Consider the following 20,014-nt stretch of genomic DNA (forward strand, 5'->3'; position numbering starts at 1 on the left):
GTTAGATAAAACATATTATTAAAATAGACTTTATTCTTTTAAAGTTTTTGAGGATTTAAACAGAATATTTAAAATTACATAAGAGTGACTCAATATATTTCTCTTGCTGCTGTTGCATACCATCTAGCCAAAATTAACTCACAGTTGAACCTGCAGCAGAAATTAAGAGACTGTAAAGCACATGGGAGAGAAATGCCCACCCGTTTCTCACTGAGCAACTGAATTTTAACTGCATTCCTTTGAGTTGCCAAGCCCAATTCCTTACCATTAAGCTACCAGTGTTCCCTCATGCTGTTGTTGTTAGGTACCATCAAGTTGACTCCACCTCACAGTGACCCAATGCACAATAGCTCTGAACCCTGCTCTATCCTGAACCAATCTCACTGTTTCTGGACACACCTACCCAGTTATTGTGTTAATCCATCTCATCCAAGGTCTTCCTCTCCTGTGCTGTCCCCTAACCCTTCCCAGTATGATGTCCTTCTCTAAGGATCGGTTCTTCCTGGCAACATGCCCAACATGAGATGGAGCTTCAAAATCCTTGCCTCCAAGTAGCAGCTCTGGTTTCACCTTCTACAGGACAAACCTGTTTGTTCTTTTGGCATTCCATAGTACATTTAATACACCTTTCTAGAACAATGAAAAGGCACCTATTGTTCTTCTGTCATCTCTCTTCACTGACCAGCTCTCTGAGACATAGCATGGACTTGCGAAGACCATTACTTAAATCAGGTGCAGGCAGACATGGTTTCCCTTTAGCACTCTGGAGAGGTTCCTGATAGATTTACCTAATGCAATTAGTCTTTTGCTTTGCTGACTGCTGGTGCCACGAGTGTTGACTGCAGAACCAAGCAAGCTGAAATTATGAACAATCTCAATCTCTTCTCCATTTATAGTGTTGCTGCCACCCGGCCCAGTTGTGAGAATCTTTGTTTTCTTGATATTGAGTTTCAATCCATATTGAAGACTAAAGCCTTTGATCTTCTGCAGCAAAAAATTACAGATCCTCTTTAGTTTCGGCAAGCAAGGATGTATCATCTGCATATCGCAGGTTGTTGATGAGTCTTCCTCCAATACTGATGCCACATTCCTCTCTCATGAAGTCTAGCCTCCCAAATGATCTGTTTTGCATATGTATTTAAAAGATATGGAGATAGGATGTATCCCTGATGCACTTTCTTCCTAATTGTGAACCACAGTGTTTCTTTGCTCTGTTTTGACAAATGCTTCCTGGTGCACGTATAGGTTTCACATGAACACAATTAATTGTTTGGGGATTCCCTTTCTTCTCAAGATTAGCCATAATATTCTGTAATCCACATAGTCAAATGGCTCTGCACAGTCACTGAAACACAGATAAGACATTCCTCTGGTACTCTCGGCTTTCAGCCAAGATAACTGACTATGTATATTATTTGACACTGGCTATGATGTTTCTAGTGCCACGTCCTCTTTTAAACCCAGTTTGCACTTCTGGCAGTTCTCTATCAATGTACTGTTCCAGTTGTTTTTGGATTATCAGGGTTGTGTTTGGTATTAGTGATACCGTTTGATAATTTCCACACTCTGTGGGATCACTTTATTTAGGAATGGGAATAAATATAGATCTCTTCCAGGTAGCTGTCCTCCTGATTTCTTGGCACAAAAATCTGGTGAGAACATCTAGGACTGTATCTATTTGTAGAATTATGTCAATGATATACCATCAATTTCTGATACCTTATGTTTTTGCCAGTTCCTTCATATTATTACCCACCACCAACTGTAGATTTCAACTCATAGCAATCCTCCATTGAGTTTTCAAGATTGTAAATCTTTACTGGAAGAGACAAGCCATTTTTCTCCTGAAGAACAGCTGGATTTGAACTGCTGATTGTTGGTGAAGAGTATTAATATATACTATGAACTGTCAAAACAACACACAAAGCTATCTTGGAGGAAGTACAACCAGAGTGTTCATTACAAGGAAGAATGGTGAAACTTCATCTTACTTATTTTGGGCATATTTTCAGGGAGGCCAGTTCTTGGAAAAAGGCAACATGCTGGAAAAGGCAGAGGGTCAGTTAAAGAAAGGAAGACCCTCAGTGAGGCAGACTGACATAATAGGCTTGTGAGGATCATGCAGGATACGGTAAGGTTCTGTTATATATAATGACTGGGTCACAGTCAACTTGACGGCACCTAACCATCACAACAACACCATCTGACAGGGAGCTCTGGTGGCACAGCCCACAGAGAATGGTGCTGCTTACCCAAAGGTGAGGCCTCTGAAGGAGAACAAGCTCAATCTCTTCCTGGGCAATTTACAGCTTTACTGTCTCAGAAACCCAAGGGAGGGGGAACGGTGAGTCAGTTGTGATTTAACGGCAATGAATTGTTGCTGCCTCTTATTTGATATGCTTCCTTTTAAAAATTAAGCAAATTAAAAGACTGCAATTCAAAATATTCAGTAACAGTATTAGCAGTATGCAGACAAAGCAAAAATTACAGAGGTGTTTCTGGCAATTTTTAAAGATTGAAATGCTTTTAAAATATGTCATCAAGAGTTCATCAACAGGTTGCTAAAAATTGCTGTCATAGATAATATTAAATGTAACATTATCTTGAAGTTACTAGTCAAAACCATCTAATGGTTCTAAGTATGACATTACCTCAATAATCTACAAAAGCTCCGCCGGTAACTCAGCCGCTGGCTCGCTGCAGCAACGCTGGGAGGGAGAGGAGGCCGAGGTGGGAAGTAAGCGAGTGTCGCAGAAAATATCAAGCAGACAGCTCCAAATTCTGCAAGAGGAGGGAAACAACCCAAAGACAACAAAGGAATTGTTAACTTAACTAGATAATACAAGAAGTCCAACATTTCAAATGTTTACTTCTCGAACTAGTATTTATTAAGCAAGTATGATCTATAAGTATAAAGATTAGTAAAATTTCACAGGTAGTTAAAATGAGAAAGCCTTGTATGTAAAGAGATAAATTTCATCAGATCTTAGGAAAAAACCATGTTACAAGCTAAGAACACAATACACTAATATCAATGGTGATGCAGTAATTAAAGCAAGTGGTTGCTAACTTAAAATTTCTTGGCTTGAACTCACCAGCCACTCTGTATGGAGGGGAAAATACCCCAAAACCCTAACAATCTGATCCTGTAAAGATTTTCAGCCTAAAAAATCTTAAAGAGCAGCGATGAGTCAGAAGTGATTTTGTGACATACAATTCCAGCACCATGATACATGACAGAGACAAAAAGACTGAAGGAATTTAAAAATGTTGCTCTAAGAAAAAAACCCAAACCATTAAAAACCAAGAGGACCTACTAGAAAAGGGATTATGAAACATAGGCATAGCATGGTTGTCTAATAAAATGTGACTCATAAAAATGAGTATGACAAAATTAAAACAGGATAGAAGTCAGTCAAAGGATAATATGACATACAGTGCAGGCTCTATTCAATTTATAGGCACACTGGGAATCTGAACATGGCAAGAAAGTATGCAAAAATAAGCAACCAAGAAACAGAGGAGAATTTAAACACAATACCAGTTAATGTAAAATACTAAACATTCAGAAGTAAAATGCATATCTAAACAGTCTTTGCCATTACAGAAGAGAAGGTTCCAGAAGTCCTCATTATTTCTTTCAGAGTTCTGAAATTTACAGACTTCAGGTTCCATGCCTAATTTAGTATAAAAGATTCAATATTTCTAGAAGACTCTTAATTAAAGATAATTTTATTTCCTTCAGTCAAAAATAAAAAAAATTCTTACATTTTCAGAGGGTATTCTGAATTTTATTTTTTATTAACCCGAAGAGCACCCAAAAGTTAATTTTAATTTACTTTTAATTGGGAGTCCTGGTGGTGCAATGATTAACCATTCAGCTGCTCAATCAAAGATCCGGGTTTGAATGCATCAGCTGCTCTGGAGGAGAAAGATGTACCATCTCCTTCCATAAAGATTCCAGCCTTAGAAATACAGTGAGGGAATTCTACTCTGTCCTATAACATCAATATGACTTGATAGCATGTCTACACTAGATGGTGATGGGTTGGCTTTTGGTAAACCATTTTCATCTGTTTACTGACCATTCGCATTCTTCAATGATTGACTTGTTCACTGGCTTTGCTCATCTTTGTACTGGTGTCCTTACAAACACATTTATTAACATCTAAGTCACATACCACACAATCCACTTGTTTAAAGTGTGTAATTCAGGATTTCTGGATCCTAGTTTTCAGGATTATCATAGAGTGGTGTAATCAGCAACACAATAAAGTTTAGAACATTTTCATCACCTAAAAAGAAACCCCATATCCATCAGTAGCCATTTCTCTATTTTCTCCCTGCATCTCTACCCCAAAGCAAAGGCAACCATGAGTCTACTTTGTCTCTATGGATTTGCCTTTTCACGACATTGTAAAGTACACACACAGTATGTAGTCATTTTGTAGGAAGAAGGAACACTTCCTGAACCTGAATCAACTTGATCGCAATGGATTGGTTTTGGCTTATACTATTGATCTACTCTTTCTTCAACTGCTATCTGTGACTTTATGCATACCAACTCCTCTACTTCTTCAAGTTTCAGAAACTGGCCTCTTTTGAATGGAGAATCATTAGAAATGTCTGAGGTGTTTTTTGTGTTTTGTTTTTTTTTAATTTGCAGCTGCTCAATGTTTTAAAAACAAAAGTCAGAATGTTCTTAGTATTTACTTTTCATAGTAAGAGAAACAAATGCTTTCCCCCAGTGACCTAGGTCTCTAGGTCGGAGAATTTTTACTTTTTTTATTTTTACTTTTTTCTTTTCCAGAAGAGAGAGGGTAAAAAAAATACTCATTGTTGGTTTATATCATGGTTAACAAACTATCGCCCATGGACCAAATCCAGCCTATTGTTTGTTTCTGTACCACTCACAAGCTGAAAACAGTTTTATAATTTTTAAATAGCTGGAAAAAAATGTCATGACATATAAAAACTATAAATTTTATTTAAATATTCACACATTTCCCCAAGTTTTATTGAATCACAATCATACTTAATTGTTTTAGATTGTCTACGACTATTTTTGTGCTATTGGGCAACAGTAGTTTTGATAGGGACTATTAAGTTTAAAAGAAGTAATTGTGACTTAGTAAGGAGTTGTGAACTTGAAGAAAGGAGGTTCTAATTCACCAGCTACTCTGCAGGAAAAAAGAAATCTCCTCCTGTACAATTTATAGTCTCTGAAAATCTGCTAGAAGGTCAGCTGAGTCAGTTCTAATTTGCAGGACACAGGGATAACAACAACAAAAAATTCAAAGTATTTACTATTTAGATGTGGGGTTTTGGGGGAGGGGTGTTTTGCTTTTTTTTTTTTTACTATTTAGTTTTTAATAGAAAAATCTGCTGACCACTGCTCTACCCAGTTAACATCGGTGAATGCAAAGCTATTGACTCAGTAGAAGCAACCATAACAGGTTATTTTGAGAAATACAGAGAAAAGAGAGGAATGTCTGTTTTTACAACTTAGTGGGAAAGGAAAATGCAAATAAAATGCCAAAATATTATAATAGATATTCTATATATGGACTTTAAAAGCTATTGGATTAATTTACTTTAGGATAGTAATTCTAGCAAAGTAATTTAACAAAGTGAACAGAACAATATTTTAGGCAGACAGATCGGTAAATGTGAAATCACTGAAGTAAAAACTGGAAAGCCAGGGGGAGGTACTTCTGCTCTAATGGACAGGAACCAGGAGCTAGGAATATACAGAACATAACTACTACTGCCTAAAATCCCTTTACTAAACCAGTCATTGCTCAGGTTCTCAATAAACAGATTATTACCAAAAATGAAGATTCACATATCTGTTTCACCTAGTTTCAGTTTTATTCTCTACAACCCCTACTACAAAATGTAAATCTCATCATGTGACTCTCCTGTACACAAGTCAGAGCCTTCCCTTTGTCTCTTAACTTGAATTCCTTTAGCTTTGCTTACAAAGGCTGCATGCCCTGGCTGACCACTCAACTCACCTCTCCTGACTCCCAGAGATTTAATCCACTTTGGGCTTTTAGGGCTTGAACATATTGGGCCCCCTTCCCCTCATGGGTTTCTCCTTCATAGTTCACTTTCTAGTATATTCTTACTCCTGATCACTGTCTTTAGCTAACTCAACCCTTTAGTTCTCCACCTCCAGGAAGTTCTACTTCAACTCCCAAATCTGTGTTAGGTGTTCCTTCTATGAGCTCCCAAAACAAATGGATTCCTTCGGTTGTATAAAACTTACACTTCGTTTTCAATGTCTATGTACCTGTCAGTATCCTCCACATCAATGTAACCTGTGCAAGGTCAGGAACCCTTATCAGCCCTGGTGCTTAGCACAGCACAATATATTTGTTAAGTAAGCAAAATCCCAATGGATTACTACAAAATGCATTATAATCCACTCTTTTATCCTTCCAGCCTCATTTTCTGTCACTTGCCACCTACATTCAAATATGTAAGTTTATGCAACACCAGTATTTTTTAATTGCGAGTAGTTCCTCGGCAGGCTGCGTTCTCTCATACCGTCCCCATCTTTGCAGTAGTGGTCCCTTCTGAAGTCCCTAATCTGTCTGAACACTCTCTGAGCTCCTAGAAAAGACTTAATTTTGTTCAATTATTCTATCTTTTGTGAAGTATTCCCTGATACCACAGCTGTTACTCAAGCCCAGGCCAGGTCAGACCAGGAAAGCTGGGCTTCCCAACTTCTTTACACTCTATTTTTATTATCATTTTCTTATCATTGATCTGTCAGCTCCCGGTACCTAGCATAGTATTTGGAAAATACTAAATACTATACAAAGTTTTCTGAACACAGAAGAAAATTATTCACAGGCAAATGGGGAGGAAAGAGGCTGTATTCAAGGAGGTCTGTAGGAGACTGTGGGTACAACAATTAAGCACTCGACTGCTAACAGAAAGGTCAGTGGCTTGAACCCCCACGTACTCCAAGGGAGACAGATGTAGCAAAACAGTTATACTAAGTTCTACAGGGTTCCTGTGAGTCGGAATCAACTCACATCAATGACTTTAGGTGAATCTGGTAGAAAACTGAGGGCCCCAGGGTAGTACAACGGTTTGTGCTCAATTACTAACATAATGGTTGGTAGTCTGAACTTAATATTGCCAAGAAGAAAAGCCTGGATGTGTTTACATAAAGAATATAGCAAGAGAACCCTACGGAGTGTTCTACTCTGGAACATATGCTGTTGCTGTAAGTTGGAAGTGACTCACAGGTGGTGGGTTTTGTTCATAGAAGTATGTTATATAAGCGTAGTCTAGTACTTGATTCTGGAAATAAAAAGAGAAGGGGTCTGACACAAAGTGGAGGAAACATTAACTTTTTCTATAATAGATTAAACACACAGGAGGAATAAATAAAAGAATATAAACTGTGGGCAACTTAAAGTAATGAGGTTACAGAACACAGACAATAATGGGGACACTTTCAGGGAGAAAATGAACTTAAAGTCTATCAATTTTTGCAACAAATGTTTACTGTTAATCCTGATAATTAGTTTTACATACTGGTAAAACAGAGAAGAGTTTCAAAAGTATATCATGTAATGTGTAATTGTAAATTAAGAAGAATATGTTAAGAAACTGTTTTACAAGGAGGGATGTCTTACCCATTAGAGATGTAACTTTCTAATAAGTCTACCTTTACTATTTTGCCATTTAAAAAAAAACCCAAAACACCAAAAAACCCAACAAAACACTTTACATGCAGTTATAATACATTTTAAACTGAACTGATGCCTTAGAGCTGTGGTGCTGGAGAAGAGTATTGAATATACCATGGACGCTAGGAAAAGAGGGTGAAGTCAGGCTGCTTCTTGGAGGCAAGGATTCTGAAGCTTCGTCTGACATACTTTGGACATGCTGCAAGGAGGGACCAGTCCTTGGAGAGGGAAGTCATGCTTGCGAGGGTGAAGGGACAGCACAAAAGAGGAAGACCCTCGATGAGATGTTTGATTCAGTGACTAGGGTAATGAGGATAGGTGTGTCAGAGACAATAAGATTAGCACAGGCTAGAGCAGCATTTAGGGCTGCTGGACATAGAGTCACTATGAGTCACAGGTGACTCGACAGCACATAACAACAAACAATTGCCTAGAAAGGGTGCAAGTGTTTTTTTGTTTTTTGTTTTTTATTTTGGAATTTAGATGCACTCTTATTGATTGTGCTTGGCCGTACATGTTCATATCCCTGAAGATGTATCATGGGGGTGTTGCAACCTAGAAGACACAAATTTGACTAACAAGTTGTAAGTACATGAGTCAAGAATTATGGAAAAGTAAAAGAAAGGATTCTTTCATTGTTTTACAAACCCTCCCCCAGGTCCCCTCCACCATGTAGCCCTCGCTCTAGACTCCTGTAATGACAGAAGTACCTAGTCATATATCTTTTTTAAACAGTTTTCTCCCTCCTCTGTTTCAGTGCAGTATACATTATTGAACCCATCTTATTCAGTCTCTCCCCAACCCCAAAGACAGTCCCATTCTACAACAGTGGCATCATGTAATATTTGTCCTTTTGTGACTGGGATATTTCACTCAGCATAATGTTCTCCAGAGTCAACCATTTTGAATAATATTGCATGAGTTCCTTGTTTTTTAATGCAGCATAGTATTCCATTGTGCGAATATACCACAGCTTCTCTAGCCATTCGTTTGTTGATGGGCACTTAGGTTGTTTCCAACTCCTTGCTATTGTGAACAAAGCTGCAATAAACATGGGTGTGCATATATCTGCTTGGATGTCAGCTATGGTCTCTTCAGGGTATATTCCCAGTAGTGGAACTGCTGGGTCAAATGGTATCTCTATTTGCAACTCTTACACTCCCACCAACAGTGAATCAGGGTTCCAGTTTCTCCACAACCTCGCCAGCATTTGTTGCTTGATGTTCTGTTAAATTTTGCTATTTTGACTGGGGTGAGATGATATCTCATAGTTGTTTTAATTTGCATCTCTCTTAGGGCTAGGGATTTTGAACATTTCTTCATGTGCTTGTTAGCTATCTGAAGGGTGCAAGTTTTAAATTAGTTTCTCTATATTACATGACACACAAAAGCCTATCACATGCATCTGTCCAGATTAGTCTTCTTACATGAAGCAAAACAGAGAGAAAACAAACTTCAAGTACCTGCATATAACACAGTCTCTATGCGATCTTTAATTTGGGCTCTGCTACCCTCGGCTGCAAGAAGAGGTGAAGTCCCATTTGGAGCTGGAACAACAAGTGGTCCGACTAAGAACGCACACGCTCCACCGAGGTAACTGAGCATTGACGCGATCGCTGTGGCAGTAGCTCGTTCGTCTGCAGAAAACCATGTCGTCGACAGGAATGGAGCTGCGTTCATCACTGTCGGACCTGCCAATCCATTTAACATCTGTCCTGCGTGGATTAGTCTGGAATTTAAAAAAAAATTAACAAAGCAGGGGTTTTCTATATAGAAAGAAGTTAACCAAACAGCAGAGTACAAATGTCTATTAACAAACGACACACCCAGAAGGTTAAGTATGCTGACACTCTATGAGGGAGACCAAATATAATGATAATTAGTACTTACTCATGTCACAAGTATTTACTGAAGCCCCTGATTGTTCCACGTAAACTAAGTACTTCCTACAACAACCCTATTTAATTTAATCCTTACTTACAACAACTTTATGTGGTAACTATTATTATCCCCCTTGATTGGATGGGTGAAAACTTTGACTCAGAGAAATTAAGAATCTTGCTCAGGCAAAAGGTGAGATTTAGACCCAGGCTAGACTCCAAAATCCATTATTCATCCACTGAGTCACTGCACATAAACAGTCATCATCCTTACAAAGAATTCATTTAGCTCAACATTTAATGCCTCCTTCGTGGCAGGTATCAGAAATACTAAATATGAGTCTTTTTAGTATCTTATTATAGAAAAGCAGCTGGCTTCTGAGAGTTCTGGTCAAGCTCTATGAACAACTAGCTGATTGGCGGGGCAATAAATATATATAATTGAAGGAGATGAGCTGAGATTCAGTACATGTTTATTGACTATTTGTTAATTGGTATTATAATTATGGATCCAAGCTCCTGGATGTACAAAAAGTTAACATTTTCAGTTGTTAACCAAAATGCTGGCAGTTCAAGTTCACCAAGCACGACACTGGTTGGTGATCTACTTCCAGAAATCCATACATTGGAAAGCCCATGGAGCCAAGAAGTATTCGGACACCCCTTGGAGAATCACCATAAGCTGAAAATGACTTAGTGGCAACTCATTCCAAGTTTGATTATGGAATTGCTAGATCCTCTCTAATCCTCATACTCTGAATCTTGACTCTAGTATAGGGATTAGTGGAGAGGAGTCTCTCACTTCCATTCCATTCGTTCTCTTATCTATTCTCATTATTCTACTTAGCACTCCATGCTGTTCCTTGATAACCAAATCCTTTTCCTGTTTGCACATATTCACATTAAAGAGTAGCTTTGACAGAGAAAAAGGAGCCCGAAGACTAAAAGTATAGGCAACAAAAGAGGGGGGCTAGTGAGTCTCTTCTGCACTGGAGGCAGAGAAGAGGCAAAGGGTAGTGTGTGTGTGTGTGTGTGTGTGCGCGCGCGCGCGCGCACAATGCTTTTGTCCTGCTTTAGGCACCACATGGGGTTCAATCTTTTTATTTATTGATTTTTAAATAGCTACCCCCTTAACCCACTCAGAAAGAGAATCCTGAATACAGAAGAAAGGATTCAACAGGCACATGGGCGGGGGTGGGGGGTGGTAGAACCCTAAAGTAGAAGCATAAGTGAGTGGGAAGTGGAAGATGTGAACTAGGTCTGCCCATCCTTCGTGCAATGGTGATAAAATTATCTGAATGCAAAACAGACCCAAGTGTCATTAATATTACTAAGTTAAGAAAACGAAAGACATTTTTGTATCTTTTTGTGGGAGGGGAAACTAGTTTCTGGATGACAGAAACAATTCAAACTGTTTATTAGTCAAAGTATCTCCTCTAAAAGCCAGTGATCCCAAGCTGTCAGAGAGCAATTTAATTAGAGAAATATGCTTGAAACAATGTCATTATGTAGTTTTAGTCATGACTCGTGATGGTATGACAGTCAGTGCACAATGGCTCATAAAGGTAAATGCTTTGATATTTATTAGCTTTAATGAGATATTCCTAAAAGATTCACCTTATCTAGGGAAAAGGCTGGAATGAGAAAAATTTATTATACCTAAACTTTCTAAGAGGAGAAGAATATGGAAAGAATAATCTATAAAGCAATAGCTGGTAAAATAGTAAGAATCTTGAGAGTTAAGTATAAACTAAAATTATTGCGATGGCTTAACTTTCAGTTCAAAGACTACTTGCTAGTAAGTCAACATAGGAAAAGTTTTAGAAAGCTTGAAGGACCCCTAGTGGTGTAGTGATTAAGAAATTTGGCTGCTAACAAAAAAGTATGTGGTTCAAACCCACCCACTTATCTTTAGTAGAAAAATGAGGCAGTCTGTTTCCAGAGAGATTAGAGCTACAGCAGTGTCCAGATAGATTACAGCCTTGGAAATCATACAGGGCCAGTCTACTCTGAAGCATAAGCTCTAGTGTGTCAGAGATGATAAGGATGGCACAGGACAGGACTGCATTCAGGTCTGTTTTCATAGGTTCACTATGAGTCATACTCAACTCAATGGCACCTAACAGTAGCTTTATCCTATAGAGAATTTGTAAACTTGGGGAGATTTTAGGATCATCTAAAACACAATTAATTTAATTCTAAGAGCATATTATTTCCCAGTACAATGAGATATAAATGCTAAAATACTAACAGCCACTGAGATCCAAAGCTAGTATGTGGGATGTGTCATATGGGCTTCCTGTGTAATGATCACTGCACTAAGGGTCCAATCTACTCATGTGGGACATAAAATCTACAATAAAAATCATCTCAGGAATTCAAACAAGCAGATTAGGTGCTTAAAAAGGATTCACTGTCAAAGTGCTTCTTGTATTAAAATTTTCTATCTCTTACACACACATTTCTCACCTTATAAATTAGCTCACTAAAAACAGTTGGAAGCAGGAGTGGCAACTACTTCCTAAACAACATGCCTCTAGAAACTGTATGAACTTTGATAAATGATGATAGTTATAGAAAGGCATCAGGCCTTTTGTTCATAGGGTCACAAGCAACAACAACAACTACAACAACAACAACAAAAGAAATAGGACTTATTGAATTCATGAGAAGCCTGGCAGGAAACCTCATTTCCACTCTTGCCCATGTTTTAAAAACAAACACAGCATGCTTCTTCTCACACATGTATTCCAGAAAACCTCAGGGTCTGGTCATTATCCACTGTACTTGGTCATAAGCACTGTTGTCCTAGTGCCCATTGTGGGCACTAATTACATCATACAATAATAATTATTATCATTTGTATCATAATGTAACACTAATCTGTAATACTAAGATTTTTATGTTTGCCTGATAGCATTTTTTATCATCTATTATTAGCTTATCACAATTTTGAAAAATTAAACTGTCAATAAAAATTTACTTAAATATAAATTATCAGTTTTAGATATAAAACAGGTTTTTCCTAGTTATAAAAATTTTCCTATGAAACATCACACTAGAAGCATATATTATTTTGAAAAATGTTGGTCTCCAAACATTTTCCCCCCAAGAGAAGTCACGCAGACATTATCATAAAATCTTTAAAATGACAAGAAAGGAGATGAAACAGTTATATAATGTTTAATATAAGCTGCATTCATAATTTAACTCATTCAACAAATATACATTATTTATTCACCTGGGTAGGCACGATGATAGGCATATGGGAACACAAAAATAAAAAGCTAATATATTTATTATCAAGAATCCTTAAGATTACCTACCAGCATTGCATCAAGAATACAAATAAAAGAAAGGCAATACTTAGGCTTGTCACTAATATCTGTGGGGTCTATGACAAGAGCACAAATAGGGTGTGTATGTCACTACACATCCTTAGGTTCTGGTCTACAACGCCAAGGATGCCACATGTGTAGAGTAAAGATTCCAGGTCTATCTAAGTTCCACTTATTCCTTTCAAACAACTGTCGCTTAGAAACCCTTTGGGTCGAGAGTGTGTTATCCCGGGAGTGCAGGGATGTCTGGAAGCCTTAGCTGTGTAGTGGCTGGAGTCCATGACTGTCAAGCAAAAGGCTAGTGGTTTGAATCCACCAGCAACTCTTCAAGAGATAGAGGGACAGCCTATTTCCATAAAGATTTAGAATCTCCAATACTCAGTGGAGGCTCTCTATGAATCAGAATTGACTCATGAGCAGTGGGACAGAAAATAGATGAGAAGGTAGCAGGGAGGGTGAGAACACTCTCTTGGGATGATAAAGCAGAAGTAAAACTAGAATATGATATTCTCAGCCATGGAGTCTAGGCCAGTGACCTTATGACACAGGTCCTTCCCTTGTGATAAGGGCCAAGGGAACAATGGAGATATAAAGTAGGGGATGGTTTTAAGAACTGTGAAGGTGGTACAGATATGGCTAGACAAGTGAATGGATAGGAGGCAGCCACCTATAACTTTAAAAATATCCAGTAAATAGATGGGTGCAAGTCAAAAGCCGATGGATGAAACAGCATTCTGAGAAGAACACAAACACAATTTTTCTATTTTTAAAAAAAGATTATTCTCCAGGGGACCAAATATTGGAGAATAACAATATTAAAGGAACAACAGAATGAAATAGTCTTAGAAAGAGTTGAGAATGAGAAGCAACTACAGAGGCAGGTGGAAAAAGAAAGGAAGACTGGTGTCACAGAAACTAGGAAGAGGAGAATTTGAACTTGAGAGAGTGTCGAAGCATCAAATCAAACAGAAAGAACACTTGATAATTGCAGTGACCTGCTGGCTTCAGTAGCAAGCATCTTTCATGATCTGAGTAGAAACAGCTGCAGTGGACCCAAGGGAAAAGAAATACTTTCCAACAGATACAGCAGAGTGCACGCGTGCACACACACACACAGATAAATTTGTCATTTGAAAATTTGTCAAAATATTAAAAAACCCAAAACAACCCAACCCAACCCACCCAGCCATCTTGAAGATTAGTCTGAGCGGAAAAATTAAGCGGCTTCCTCATAGTAAAGATGAAAGTGCAAACTGAGGTTGTCTTAATGGTTTAGAAGCACTCGTGAAAAATGCTGGCCTTAGAAATTAAGACTCATTGATCGGGGCTGTTTGTTAAAAGTGGTACAGATGAAAAGGAGGAAAGCTTAAAAGTCTTTAGTAAAGTGGAGTAAATGCTTTCCATGTTGGCTCTATGTTTCAGTTTTGTTTTCTAAGTAAAAGTGAAGTTCCCTGTGGGCAAGGGCCAGGCTTCCCCTGCCCCACAGGTCTCCAGGTCTGCTGACACAGTAAGGCAGGAGCTCTCCAGTAAGGCAGGGGCTGTCCTGAGTGCAGGGAAGTGCAGCCAATCATACACACAACTAATCTGGGTTTCCAAAAGTCAAAGTTTCAAAACATGTATCAAATCAGTTATGTTGATAAAATTTTAAATGTTTAAATTCAACAATGTAAAAGACAAAGTGGTTAACAAATACTCTGGGAATAAAGCTTTTTAAAAAGACAGACTTAGTTGCTTCTTTTTCAACCTGGTCCTGGCCATAATGGCTCCTACAGAGGAGGATGGCGAGAAGAGGAGCTGTTCTGCTACCAAACAGCGGTGACCAGAGAGAATTTATATAGTCAAAAGAGCATCCATGGAGAGGGCTTCAAGAAGCATACTCTTGGGACACATAAAGATCTCTGCTATGAAGAAGATGGTCCCAGTTGCACCCACTGACACCAGTGTTCAATAAAGCTGTCTGAGGAAAAGCCCCGTACTGTAGTCATGTATATTAAAAACAAAACCCTCTGAGAGGCAGCTATGAGCTAATTCCAAGGGACAGCAATGAGTTGAGCTGCATCAACTTCTGCTTCCTCACTGGAAAATTCATGCCTGATGTAGGTCAGGTATATTCAGAATTAGGGGACTGCATGCGTCCTGATCCTAAACTGAGAGAAAGTTGCCAAAGGGCAGGTGTTTTCCTTCTGCTCTTACTCATGGTCTCCTAACATTCACTCTTTTACTTTTTTTAAAAGTTTCAACTTTCTTACTTCTCCCTCAGATCTTTCTCCACTTACCTACTTTCTGCCTGCCTCTAGGGTTTGGTTCATCTTATCCAGGTGGGGGGGGGGGAATGGATGAGTGATAAGAGATTTCCTCTTGAAGGCTGAGAGGCAGACAAGAGGAAAGATAGAGAAATAGAACTGAAAGGGCAGAGAAAAGACAGAGTGCTGCCTACTAACAGATTGCTGAGTCTTGCTGCCTGTGACGGGCCTGTGGAGGACAAGGATGGCAAAGTCCTGCTGGTCCCTCCCGGCCCTCAATCAGTGCCCCTGCCTGTAGAGAGGATGATGCTTGTAGTCAACAAGATGCGACATGCATCCATACCCACACTTGTCTGCATGTTATCCAACGCCCTACAACTTTTCAAACAAATGCCACTAGCTAAAGTTCAAACTGAAGATCTATCGTTCACATTTTCTAATACATTTGACTTTTCAGCTTGTATCCATGATATTCTGATATACTAAACTTTTGCTTCTTGACACTGAGGAACACACACCTGTGATCCCTCTATTATTTTTACTTAAGGTAATGTGACATGTTAGAATTATTCTAGCTACAAAGGACTTTAGAGCTCATTTAGATAATGACCTTCATCATTTTATAGGTATAAAAATTGAGTTCCACATGACTGGGCTAATAATATTTAAAATGAAATTTATAATTTTACAACTTTTCTTTTTCTAAGAAGTATGGGAGGGAGCTCCAAAGTCACCTAACTTAGCTAATGGCTGAGATGGGACTAGAAATCAAAATTAGAACTCATTTCAGCAGTCTACAAATCGCTACTCTTTTATATAGTCTCATTCTGAAGAGTCTCTGTTTAAAAAAAAAACAGTACCACTGGTACAAGGGCAGACACACAGACCAAGAGAACAGAATTGAGAACCCAGAAATTAACGTATCTGTCTATGATCACCAAGTTGTGCCAAGAAATCTGGAGGGCAAACACCCGGCCAACTGATTGAAGAGATCCATATTTGTTCTCATTCCAAAGAAAGGCAATCCAACAGAGTGTGGAAATTACTGAACAATATCATTAATATCACATGTAAGCAAGATTCTGTTGAAAATGATCCAAAAATGACTAGAATAGCACATCAACAGAGAACTGCCAGATGTGCAGGCTGGGTTTACAAGAGACCATGGTACTAGGGATATTATAGCCTATGTTAGATGGATTTTGGCTGAAAGCAGAGCAAGGTATTTGAACTGTGTGGATCACAACAAACTGTGGCTGACTCTGAGAAGAATGGGACTCCCAGACACTTGATTGTGTATATTCAAAACCTACACTTGGACCAGGAGGCAGTTGTCAGAATAGACCAAGGCAACACTGCATGGTTCAAAATTGGAAAGGGTGTATGCCAGGGATGTATTCTATCTCTAAATCTTTTCAATTTATATGTGGGACAGATTATCCAGGAGGCTGGGCTCTATGAGGAGCAATGTGGCGTCAGGATTAGAGGAAGACTCACTGAGAAGGACCTGAAGTGCTTGCTACAGAAGGACAAGAACTGTAGCTTTCAATATGGATTGAAGCTCAACATCAAGAAAACAAAGATTCTCATGACAGGGCCAATTAGCAAAATAATGGTAAACTGTAAAGACATTAAGATTGTTAATAGCTTTAGTCTGTTTGACTCCACAATCAATACTCTTGGTACTTGGAGCCAGAAAATCAAAAGATGAATTGTATTGGGAAAATCTTCTGTCAGGGATCTCTCCAGAGTACAGAAGAGCAACAATGTCAGTCTGGAGACTAAGGTCCAGGTAATGGTCTTTCCAATTACTTCCATTGCATCAAAAAGTTGGGCAATGAATAAGGAATACAGAAGAAGAACTTATGCCTTTGAGCTGTGGTGCTGGAGAAGAGTGTTGAATATACCATGGACGGCTTGGAGAACAAAAAGGTTCATCCTAGAGAGGGTGAAACTAGGCTCCTCTTTAGAGCCAAGGATTCTGAGGGTTCATCTGAAATACTCTGGGCATGTTGCAACAAGAGGGAGCTCATGCTTGGGAAGATGGAGGGACAGTGCAAGAGAGGAAGACTCTAGATGAGATGGATTTTATTCAGTGACTGGGGTAATGGGGGTAGGTGTGTCAGAGACAATAAGACTGGCTAAGGATAAAGCAAGGTTCAGGGCTGTTGTACATTGGGCAGCTATGAGTCGTAGGTGACTTGACAGCACATAACAACAATCTATGGTCAGTTGGTATTCAACAAGAAAATAAAACCTATCAAATGGGGAAATGACAACCTCTTCCCAAAAGGTGCTGGTGAAACTAGACTTCAACCTACAGAGAACTGACACAGGATCTACATCCCACACTATACACAAAATTTAACTCAAGGTGGATCAGAAACCTGGGAGTAAAGCTCAAAACCATAAAGATCATAAGACTTAGATGGCCTTGTGGTATAAAGAGACTGGCAAATACAGCCAGAAATGCACAACCAGGAGAGGATAACATCGACGAATGGGACCTTCTAAAAATCAAGTACCTGTGTTCATCAAAAACTTTTTCAGATAGGGCAAAAAAACATTTGGCAATGACATCTCAGAAAAGGGTTTCATAACGGAAATTGTGAATCCTACAGGGTCTCCACAGGAATAAGATTACTAAGGCGATTACAAAACGGGAAAAAGATATGGAAAGACCTTTTACAAGGGAAGACATTGGATGACCAACAGGCACATGAAAAAATGCTCAAAATCACTGGCAAAGTTTAACAAGACAGCAAGCAATAAATGTTGGAGAGGATGTGGAGAGATAGGAACTCTCATACACTATTGGTGGGATTGGAAAATGGTACAACCACTTCAGAGTAAGGTTCAGAGCTGTTGTACACAGGGCTACTATGAGACAAAAGTGACTGAAGGCTGTTTGGTGTGTTCTCTAAAAGCTGAACAGAGATTCCATATGACCCAGCTATATCACTGTTTGGAATATACCACAAGGAAAACAGAGCTGAGATACAAACGGAGATTTGTACACAGATGTTCACATGTGTGAATATGTGAACAGCATTATTCACAATAGCAAGAAAATGGAAACAGCTGAAAAGTCCATCAACAAGCGACTAGATTGAGAAACTGTGGTACCTTCATACAACGGAATGCTTTGCAGCACTCTGGAGCAATGATTTTGAAAAATCATTACTATGTAATATGGGAGAGGCTAGAGAGCATTATGCAGAATGAATTAACTCAGGAGTATAAAAACAAATACTGTGTAAGACCATTGTTATAAAAGAAGGATAAATAGTGAGATGTATATGGATATACAAACAGGGAAGGGGTGGAGGCTTAGGGTGGGGTGTGGGGAAATCACAGGGGCACAGAATTTGGTGGGTGGAAGAAGGGAAGAAAAAAGACCACAAAAACATCAGCTATGTACAATGAGTGAAACACAAGAAAAAAACACCACGCAAACCGTAAAAGTAGCAACAAAAATAATTGTCAAACTATTCTGTATTTCTCAGATCCAAGGGTTTATTTTTATCCTTTGTCTAGTCTTCATTTTAAGCCTCTGGTTTATTATAATTAACATTTTGTGGTAACATTAAAACATAGACCCTTTGGAAATTTAGCAGGTATTTTCTCATGGTAAGTCGAGTATTCTTAATTTATATCCCATGTATTTTTAATGTGAAATAATTTAGAATTCATAAAAATATTTCTCTCCAAGACTCAACATAAAAGCAGGTCACACATTTTCCCTCAAGGTCTTTCCTGGATCTTGAAAATGGCAAGAGTGCTAGAAACAGTTGTATTTCTTTAGCATGAGGGAAGACAGAGCAATTAAAAGGGTTAGAGATATTATGAATTAATTATAGGAAAAGGGAAGTTAGGAAAAGCATGGAGATGGTGGTAGAAAGGCAAAGGACTTTGTTTTCAAAGATTTGGCTTCCTTTCTTTAAAACTTTAGTTTACTTTTTCATCTCCTAATAGCTTTGGCTAATCATGATCTAATTAGAGATACTGTTGTTGTTGTGTACAGTAGAGTAGGAATCGATCCATAGCTGACCCTCTGGTGGGTTTCTTCTCCTGTGGAGCAGCTGGTGGCCTCGCAGTGTACCTTTGGGATTACAGAGAAGCTTTTTGCCACTAGGCCACCAGAGCTCGCTAATTAGACATATAATGCTGCGAACGGTCAGCAAAAGAGAGAAAGACCCTCAACAAGACAGACAGACACAGGGACCCTCCCAGCAGGCCCGAGCAGTTGAAGCTCATGAGGATGGTGCACGAGAGAGCAAGGTTCAGATCTGGGCTCGTAGGGCTGCTACACATCATGAGTCAACATGAATCAGAGTTGTCTCGGCAGCAGCTAATAATAGTAAGATTGCAGACCTACTATGGCGTGAGCAAAGCATCTGCTGCTAGACACTAACAAGACTGTAACGGTAAATATTACAGCCTGGGCCCTAAAGCAGCTTACAATAATATTTATCAAGTCTAATTTATAGAATGAACATAAAACGCACAGAGGGGGGGAGCTCTGGTGGCCTAGTGGCAAGAAGCTGCAACTACAATCCCAGAGGCGCACGGTTCGAATCCACCAGATGCTCTGCCAGGAAAGGAGGGACAATCTCCTCCTGTACCAGTCAGATCTGATTTGACGGTACACGCACACAAAAATAATAAAATTTTAAAAAAAAAACGCACAGAGGGAATATTGCTAGATTACACATGAAAAGACTCAGCTTCCTGTCTTAGTTATATTTATTAGCCGTATAATCTTTGCCACAGTACATCAGCAGAGAACTGCCAGAAGTCCAGGTTGGGCTTAGAAGGGGTCGTGGTACTAGGGATATTGTAGC

The 20,014-nt window shown here is 38.9% G+C and overlaps 1 protein-coding gene across 1 annotated transcript in view; it reads right to left on the reverse strand.

Moving 5' to 3' along the window:
* Nucleotides 1–20,014, reverse strand: part of DIRC2 (disrupted in renal carcinoma 2) — a 107,920-nt gene that overhangs the window by 63,218 nt on the left and 24,688 nt on the right. Inside the window, exons 3-4 of the mRNA XM_006884232.1 lie at nucleotides 9,173–9,438; nucleotides 2,652–2,781 (exon numbers count right to left, since the gene is read on the reverse strand). Coding sequence (XP_006884294.1) covers nucleotides 2,652–2,781; nucleotides 9,173–9,438 — 396 coding nt within the window. The remainder of the gene's footprint in view (nucleotides 1–2,651; nucleotides 2,782–9,172; nucleotides 9,439–20,014) is intronic.

The sequence above is a fragment of the Elephantulus edwardii genome, unplaced genomic scaffold, assembly GCF_000299155.1.
Source record: "Elephantulus edwardii isolate Elephantulus edwardi_28Jun2011 unplaced genomic scaffold, EleEdw1.0 scaffold00032, whole genome shotgun sequence".
In the NCBI taxonomy this organism is placed as follows: domain Eukaryota; kingdom Metazoa; phylum Chordata; class Mammalia; order Macroscelidea; family Macroscelididae; genus Elephantulus; species Elephantulus edwardii.